The 9,566-nt window shown below is 49.6% G+C and overlaps 1 protein-coding gene across 2 annotated transcripts in view; it reads right to left on the reverse strand.

Annotated features, from left to right (window-relative positions):
* ULK1 (unc-51 like autophagy activating kinase 1) overlaps nt 1-9,566 on the reverse strand; it is a 90,316-nt gene that overhangs the window by 62,881 nt on the left and 17,869 nt on the right. The window contains exons 2-4 of one of the 2 annotated variants that reach the window (XM_415091.8): nt 8,956-9,134; nt 8,371-8,463; nt 8,244-8,285 (exon numbers count right to left, since the gene is read on the reverse strand). In XM_415091.8, coding sequence (XP_415091.5) covers nt 8,244-8,285; nt 8,371-8,463; nt 8,956-9,134 — 314 coding nt within the window. Of the gene's footprint in view, nt 1-8,243; nt 8,286-8,370; nt 8,464-8,955; nt 9,461-9,566 lie in introns of those variants that run through there. The other variant, XM_015275647.4, reaches the window with a different exon arrangement.

The raw sequence follows: 9,566 nt of genomic DNA on the forward strand, positions 1-9,566 counted from the left end.
CTCAGGAGGACAATTTCACTTTGGCTCAAAGCTTGGCTTGACCAAGTTAACCACTGAGGAGGAAAGGAAAGCCTTCATGCTATGCACGGATTATCTCTTGACGCAACTGTTCGAACGGAAGCAAGATAAGAGGCAATAGCAACATTAATCTGAATTATGGGAGCACTTACCAGTGCTCACCCTTAGCAAATGGATCTGAAACAAAAAGGTAGAAGACATTCATATGCCTCTTGAGCCCATACAGAAAGATGAAAAATAACTCAGAGCCTACTGCCTTCCTGTTCTTGGGCCCTGCTCCCTCTCTCCACTCTTTATGAGCCTTATCAGTAAAGAACTCAGGAGCATTTCAAGCCGTTTCATATTCAGGAGACAACAATTCACACGAAGAGAAAATAGAAGGAAGTACTCATTCACCCCAATATACTCTCCTCTCTGCACAGAGGCACGCTACCACAGAACATTTCTTACACCCACACAAAGCTTTAAGGCCAGACAAAAGCATGTTTCAGGACAGTGCTCTAGGATTCAAGCTGTGCAGCCAATGTCCTGCTTCATAAGGAACCAGTGGTCACTCTTCTCTCGTGCCAGGGCTACACTGGAATGAAGAGCAGCTTTGGGCTGTGGCAGCAGTCACACAAGCACAGCTGAGGAGACGGTATGCAACATCCTACTCAGTATTTTTGCTTGCTTTGGAGATCAGGGTCCAGCAATAAAGCCTGTTGTTACTCTCTGGGAAGCATTCTAACCAGCTCAGTACCATCCGCAGATCTTTGACTTCCCAGGAGAACGAGGGCTCCCAGTGCCTTCATGCAGATCCTATGGTGACAAAAGGAAGACCCAGAGAGGCCCACAGACTTCTACATCAGCCCTCGACTACATTCTGCTTCCTACAGACCTGACGGTTTGCTTCAGGATTTGCAGTACCTGTCAAGATACAGGGCGAGCAGAAGAGGTTTATGAACACCATGCTGAAGGTGGTTTTCTATAGCATCACGAGAAGTTGCAAAGGGCCAGTGCTACTCCATTCCAGGCACTATGCTATTTTCTGCTTATGAAACAGAAGAGATGTTTCAGGGCAGCTCACACTTCAGTGCAGGTTATTAACAGCAGGAGATCTATCCTCTGGTTCTGCACGGGCTTCAGGAAGGGAGGGAAAATACTCCCCATACAATCAAATCCCCTGGCAAAGTCCTGAAGTCTGACTACGTGACACCTAAAAATGAACAGGCAGTGTCATGTCTGCAGTGTTGCAGTTTGCCAGGCAGCTAATAGAAACAGCAGGATGGCTATAAGACTGAGCTGTCTTTGAGATTTGAAGGAACTCCACCACTCCCTTTCACGAAGGTGGGCTCCAGCTCTTCCATCTCCATCTGGAAGCCATGGCCCCACTGTGCAGCAGCCAGCCACGCAGGATCACTTCAGGCCCTGAACCAAGCCCCACCAAGCAGGGCACTCACTGAATGACAGGACAGCAGCACTTGCAGAGCCCAAACAGAAAAGCACGACTCCTTCGGGGGTACAGCAGGCCTCTGCAGAACAAACAGCACAACAAGCCAAAGCTGCAAGCTGCATCTGACATTAACCACAGAAACCAAACCAAGGATTAATGTCACAAGAGCAGAGAGAAGTGGCAGGTTCAGCAAGACGCAGAGCTTCGAGGTGAGACCAGAGGCATGCACCACAGCAAATTAAAGACTTTTGCTGCTGGGACACTGGAGAAACAGTCACTTCTTACAGCACCGTCTGGGGTAGGGCTGTGTCACCTGCAGCAGCTGATGTCTCTTAGGGCAGTACAAATGCCTCACAGCATGTCATGAGCACAGAGAAAAACAGCAGCAGAGTTCTGAGAAGCTGGGACACACTGACATGGAATGGCAAACGCAGTTATTCCTTTGCTAACCAGAACAAGTCCTGGACGCTTCTCTGAACTAAAAGCAAGTGCCTCTTTGCACATGGCAATGCATTGTGCTAATGCTGTCAAGAGAAGAGACTTCAACGTTTTAAAAACAAGATACTGAAGATCCAATTTGCTTTTCTGCATTTGTTCTTCATCTCCTTTTTATAACACAGTCACTTTATAAAATGAGCATTTAAGATTTGCTCCCTTGCACACCGAGGGTCCAGCACCCTGCTGAAGGCCTCAGCTGGAGTCAAACGCACCAAGACACAACTTATCGAGAGAGGTTCAAGCCACTCAGCCTGGAAGCTTGATTTTAAAATCAATAAGCTCAGTTCTACTAATAGGGTTGGGAACACCTTGGATTTTTTTTAATAGCAAATCCCATAAATGCTTAATCTGATATCCTGTGATATCACAGGCCCAACCTTGCTGGATTTTTGGTTTTTTATATGGCTGCTGCATGGCTAGCTGGCCCTTGCTGGCTTCCTTTTCATACCCACTTAGGAAAGCAGACATACACTCACAGCACAAAGGCCTTGTAACAAGGAACATAGAGGAAAAAGTCTGAGTTTTCTTTCAGAAAACAGTCTTAATTTAAGAGGAAATACATCCAGTCACCAGAAGCCAGAGAAACAGGGCTTTAACCTGCAGCATTTCAAAAGTGAAGAAAATGGAGTACATTTTAACACACTGGCTACAATTGCCAGTTAAACTGAAAATAACTATCAGTCACACAAACGAAAAAGCCTCCACGAGAAAGTCACCTAACTGTTAGCTCTGCCTGCAGCGACATTACAAAGCATTCACAAAGGAAACAAAAGATATGCCTTAAAACTCTCGAGTGGCACACTGCAGCTCTGCCTTACACCGCCTCACCCTGCAGCACTGCAGGCCACCAAGGTGTACCCAGAGGGCTGGCAGGCCTCTCCTTGCCTGGCCATGTAACACATTTTGCTAAGTGAGATCTCTGGAGACTTGAAATTCAGCATCTTTCATTCCCTGCAATTGAAACATACTGTCTGGTTGACTTGACTATGCCAGCTAGCTCTGCTGACCTAATTCCTCCCATTATTCTGATGCTAGGAAACAAGCCAGGTGCTCCTGCAGCCAGACAGAACATTTTTGCCCTAAGCAGCCAGTGATGCAGAATTTGGTTCATTTCTCTCAGCCCTCCCCCCAAAACAGCCTTAGTATTAAAGCAAAGGCAGCTTTGAAACCCTCAGTCTGCATTTTGAGAGCATCTCTTCACATTTATGGTGGCATTTAAGGCCTGCACACCATAAAGCAGGAGGCATTCACACCATTAATGTACCTCTTTGCGATATACTCAGCACAAAAGCAGCTCTGAAGTTATCTGTTGGCAGATAGACTGGATTCAGTCCTGCTCAGCCATCACTAGGGCATTCTTCCTGTCCACATACTTAGGATGGGCCTCTTCCCATCCATCTTCCAAATTTCCACCACCTTGCTTCACCCATTCCAACCCAATGTGTTCAGCCATCACAAGGACTTGACCAGAGGAAATTTTCCTACAGGAAACACCGATGAAGCTTAAGGAAGAGCTGCATGAATAGCACCTCAGCTGCTACCAGAGCCTTGCTGTCAAACTGTGAACACAGCAGCCTACCAGTTTCCAATTACTCTTGGGAAACACTCCTTAATCCATCACCATAGTCTGAGTAATGCTGCCTTCCATGGAAGCTCTAAAGGCTATTAACCTTTCAGGTTGCTGGCTCTCCCATGACATCCTGATCATGTGAGAGGAACACAGGTATGTGCTTTACATACAGGATGAGTAAAACAGGGATCATCACTTCAGAAATGCAGCAAAACCACTCCCTCTAAAAAAAGCCCAATGACTCCTCTGAGGTCTATATTTAGTGGTCAACATTTGCTAGATGTTTCTGTCACCTGCACAGTGGAGTACTCAGCTAGTGAAGTCAACATAAAACAAAGTTCAAGACTGTAAAACATTCTATTTGCCATAAACATAGGCATTTTGATTCACCAAACTCTCAAACATCCTATAGAGCTACTAGCAGAGGGCAGATGGATTTTCTATCCTTTCCCCCTTCGAGCTCTAAATTAAGGCAGGCTCAATCTTCAGTAAGAGTGACACCCCCCAGCAGATGCGAGGATGCTGACAGAGCAGGACAGCAGGCACACCGCCCTCGGCCGCAGCACAAACAGAAGGAGGATTGCTTGGCAGCATGTGGGGGAGCCTGTGCTGCACACCCACTCACAAGGTAACGTGCCAACCTCACTCAGGGACGGAATTAAAGCCGGATTTAACCAGACAGCCTGCCTGACCTCAGGAGTGCGATCTCCCCAACACAGAGTGCCTCCTTAGTCATCCCCAGTGTCACAGCAGAGCCTTGTCTCCTAAGACGTGCCACCCAAAGAGTAATGCCCAAAGGACAGCAGATCCCTCATGAGGTGGCACAAGTGGTGGTGGGGAAGGTGTCACTGCAGCACTACTGATTCATCTGGCATCACGCAGATCAGCAAAGCACTGCAGCAGGAGCAAGCAGTGCTGGAGGGCACACCAAAGGACACTGCTGCTCACTGAGCAGTGCCAGGGGACACAGGAGGTGGACTGGCAGCTAAAGGCAGCATCAGAAAAGCATAATGAAGCAGAGAGCAGAATACCACTGTCCTTAACAGCCAGAATCCTATTGATTATAGGGATTTTATAGAAAGCAACAATGGAATAAGCCTTGTAGTGCTTGGCCCCAAAGAGTAGCCCAGGGTCATTCCAGTCATTCAGTCAAGGAATGTTTGTTCTGCCACCCCATGCCTGAATCCACGTGCACAAGAAAAACTGCAGTGCAAGAACATCCCGGTCCTTGACTCCTCAGCAGGTGCTCCAGGTGATACAGTCACCCTAGCAGACATATTTCTGGTGAGTCTTCACTGCACGAGTGATTTCAGCATTTCTCTGAGCTCATCCCTAGCTGATGAGTGTGCCAACTTGACATAAAATTATGGAAAGCAGACCCTCAGGTAACCAAGGCTGAATTAGAAACTCAGCAGAGCCATGTCCTGTGTGATATTAACAGTGACTTTACTACAACCAGACCCACCAAAAAAAGAAAAGAAGCAATACCCACAAAATCAGTCATACCTGAGCTGCCCTAGGAAGCTCAGATCACAGCACACATCTAGGGAAAGTGGTCCTTCTTTCCATTTCATATAGGAAAATGCTTTTTAGCATCCAAAGGATGATTTCTGTCCAGGAACAGCAAATTTCCTGCATGCCCTGAGCAGCTGGGCTAGGGCTGCTTTGCTCCCTAGTGCAACAGTCACACATTATATCTTCAGCTGGCACCTATTCATCCAAGCCTCCTGGTACAAGAGGAACACAGGGAAGAAAACATACCTAGGATATCCCATTGCCCTGAAGATCTCTGTTGTAAGAGCCCACTAGTGCTGGAGGAAGCAGTCCAGCTCACAGTCCTTTCATGATCCAACAAGTTCAAAAGTTAGCTTAGTATCATTCAACCCTATTAACTACTCAATCTATGACCAGACTCAGATTCAATATCTAGTGTGGAAAAAAAAAACACACAAAAGTGAGACTCATAAACCAGACTACATGGTTCCAAGCTTTCAGCATCAGCATGCACAAAAGGTTGAGCTGATCCTCACTACTTCTAAAGCCTATCCTTTAAGAAACCTGTTTCAAACCAAGATCTCGTACAGCGGAAATAGCTGTTTGTATTCTTCTTATCACTAATTTCCACCTTAAAGAACAAGGGCTCATTGGCTCTCTTCAAAAAGTAATAAGACTCCTACTCTCCAGATGTCTCTGCATTACCGCACTCCTCTCAACTGCAGCAATCTGGAAAATCCCAACCTCTGCAAGCCAGTTGAGGAGCGAGCAGCAGCTCAGTAGCGACTAACACACCCTGCACAGAGAGGAATCTGGTCTTCACTTTATGCCAAACATCTCCTGTGCCTAGGAAAGATCCGCAGCACAACTCTGTACAGACACTACATACAGAGCACTCAGAAAATCAACAAAATATGTTTTATCCTTTTCTTGAGCAGGGGTTCTCTCTTTAGGCTCCTCGACTACTCACAGCACCTCTCATTAATATGTGAGCACATAATAATGGAAATATGCATATTTCATTTTGTGAGCTGCTCTCATATAATGGTGCTGCTCTTAGGACTCCAGCAAGGGGATCTATAAAAGTCCAGACACTGCACTGCTGTGCATGAAACATTCACCAGTACTAATTCATCCCTTGTAAGTGCCTTATTTTGTGATACTGTGTCATAGGTCTTTGTCAGTATTTATGAGTCAAGGAGGAACATGGTGATTTTTCCACAAATTGAAGAATAAGTGTGCAATGGTGTGAGCTGCTCTCATTATTAAATATCAGCTCTGCAAATGCTTGTCTGAGGCAAATCTGGCATTATATCAAAAACCTTGACTTGTATGAGGCCTGCTTAGCATTAACTTGTAACTAGGAAAATGCAAACGAAAGCATCACTGGGTGCAATTGCTGACTTACAGCCGCTGTGGGTTTGGCAACCATTTCCTTGTGTGCAAGGAAGATGTGAGTAAATGTTAAAGTCACTGCTGAGAGGATGTGCAGAGAAAAGGAAGACAAAACACAATGACAAGCAAAGCTATACGGCAATAGTATGATTTGTAGAAGCTATTTTTTCCTTTTTGCTCTTTGTTGTTGTACTGGAAGAATAAACCTCCAGAGTTTTAGAAGATCTACAGGGAAGGCCTGGTAACTGCCACAGTGACATTTTCAAGGGTAAACATGTGCATCTATGAATGAGGCAGCTATGAATGAAGATGAATAAGCAATGGTCTTTCCCACAGAGGAAGGCAAGGCAGGGAGAAGCCAGACCTCCATGGCACTGCACTACTACCTCTGCAGGTAATCTTCTCTCACACGACTCCTGAACACAGAGCAAGGCTGAGCAGGGCATTACACACCAGCTGTGCCGGCAGGCCGCAGCAGGCTGGGTCTGGTCACAGGCCAACGGGCACCAGAGGGGATCTTACACCCTGGAGTGCCACATCCCACCAACACAACCTACATCGCCTCATTCTGTCTGAGAAACCAAGCCACCCAGGCCACAGAGGAGTGTGCTACAGTGCTGGCAGCTAACATAACCCCAGCCCAATAACGCCCCGGGTGGCCGCGCTCAGGGCCGCCCCAGCTCCTCACCTCAGCCGGGGGGCGGGCAGGGAACAGGTGGCCTCTCACCCAGAGGGCATTTCCAAGAAGCGATCCTGTTCCCAGCGTCCTGTCCTCCCCGCTGGAACACCCCAATCCCCCCCCCCCCCCCGTCCACCTGCCCTCAAAACCATCACGCACTTCGTTTTCCAGGAACCCGCCCGGCCGAGGGGCGCGGGGCGGCGCGGCCCTCAGGCCTCAGTTAGGGAGGGGACTACAACACCCAGCAGGCATTGCGGCCGGGTCAACCAATCAGCCGTCGTGCCGCGCGTGACGCAAAGCCGCCACAGCCAATCGGCGGAGGAGGAGGAATGTCAACAAACACCGGCCTCGTGACACCGGGCCGGGACCCCCGGCGCCGGGCGCTGTGCTGGGGCCGCGTCCCCCAGGCCGCCGCTCACCGCCCTCCGTCCCCTCTGCCCACAAACCGAGGGTTCCCGTTTCACGCCCAGATTCTGCAGAGTTTTTCTTAAAGAAAGCATCGCTAATGCCAGAGAAATAGAAGCCCGCTAGGCCACGAGGCAGGTCAACAAAATGCTCCAGGAAAAGAAAAGACACTGGAGCAGTCGGGTTTCAGAGCCCTTTAGATAGAGCTGGCTTTGAGGGAAAATGCGGCTGTGGGAAACCACAGCCATCTCAAAATGCCTGCCGCAATTTTTAAACACTTACTGATTGCCACAAGGACAGCAGAAAAACGCTGATGGAAATCCTCAGGAACGGAGGGCAATCATATGCTACAAAGTCATGCTCACACTATTTCTACACCATCTGGGAAAAATGAAGCTTTCAGACCAGAGAAAGAAAAATAAGAGGCAGGAGTACCCAGAGCAACTCCTGTGAGTTTCGTTTCTAACGTTCTGAGAACTTAGGAGGACCCAGCACACTCACCACACATTGCATTTTGCTGTGTAAGCATCCTGAGAACAGCAGTCCCAACCCCAACTCCCAGCTGCAGAAGTTTTAGCCTCCAGAGCACAGTCCATGCAGAAGAACAGAGCTTGCCCTAATGTGAGAGAAGGCCTTTTCCCCAGAACACCTCTATTTGATTACAAACATCTGCTGCAAAAAACAAAACGCCAAAAAACCCCACTCAGCCTCTCCCATGTCTAGAATGCTTTGCCGTAATTGAACGCACTTACCTGGAAGTCATACAAGGCAACGATGTTTTCATGTTTCAGTTCCTAGAAAAAATTAGAGACAATAAGCTGAGAGCAACAAAGGGCACAGGTAACAAAGAGTGAAGAAAAGAGCTCTGTCGGCCTTTACCTTAAGTATTTTAATTTCCTTGCCCAGCAGAGTCTGTGATTTTGCAAGGTTCTTCTTGTTAATGCATTTCACAGCTACTTCCAGCTCAGGTTTCTGAAAGTGGAAAAGTGCACGTGTAATTCAGAGCGCATTTCCCCGTTAGCACAGGCTGGGTGAGCAGCCTCCATCAGGGTGCCGGCACTGCTGGAAGGCATCCTGCGGCACCAGCAAAGGCCTCTGCTCCGTGTCCCAACACATGTTCGGACTTGCCTTGTCCCAAGCAGCGCCAGCACAAGGAGAAAAGTCCGAGGTTTGGGGTTTTGTTGATGATTATCCCCTTATTTAACCACTAGAAATAAACGCTGTGGGAACCACGGCTTATCCCAAGCCCTAACACGGGCAGGCCCGCAGCAAGCTGGCTTTCCCTGCGCCGTCCAGCGAGCCCCTTCCCCTCCTGTGGGAGCACGGCGAGAGGCAGAACGGCGCCGGGAAGGAGGCGAGGACAAAGCGGGCCCCGTCCCACCGCGACCCGCAGCGCTGCCCCCAGCCTGGCACGAACCAGGCGAGGAAAAAACGAAGTAAAAACCAGCTGAAGGGCCGGCTCACCTCTTTGTGCCTGCCTTTGAAGACGACGGCGAAGGCTCCGTGCCCGATCAGGTCCTTCCTGCTGAACTCAAACTTCCCCACCGTCTCCATGGCGCTGCGGGCGGGGGGACCGCGGCCGGGACAACTTCGGGGCCGGGAAGCGGCGCTGAGGGCGCTGCTGGCGGTGATGGAGGAGCTCCCTTGAAAGAAAATTAAATCTCTCCCAATCAAAAGACGCCGGAACGGCCTCCCCCCCCCCCCTCCCGGTGAGCAGTCAGGAGCTGGAGACTCGCTGGAGGGGGAAAGCCGCTCTCCTGTCAGCCCGTCGGCAGCTCGGCATCTGGCTCCGCTCCCCCGCCTCGCCTCCGTCCATGGGCCGTCTCTGCCTGCGGGGCTGCGCGCTGCTCATTGTTGGCGGCCGGGAGAAGTTGGCTCTCAGCAGCGGGCCTCCCCCATCTCCTCCTCAGGACGGCCGACGCTGCTCCTCCGGCGGCCGCTTCAGGAGCCTCTCCCCATGCCGAAGCCCGGCCCTACCCGCCCCGCAGGCGCGGCTTGGCGGCGAGTCCACCTTAAAAGCGCTCCACCTTAACGCCGAGTCCACCTTAAGCGAGCCGTCCACCTTAAGCACCAAT

Source organism: Gallus gallus, chromosome 15 (genome assembly GCF_016699485.2).
Source record: "Gallus gallus isolate bGalGal1 chromosome 15, bGalGal1.mat.broiler.GRCg7b, whole genome shotgun sequence".
NCBI lineage: Eukaryota > Metazoa > Chordata > Aves > Galliformes > Phasianidae > Gallus > Gallus gallus.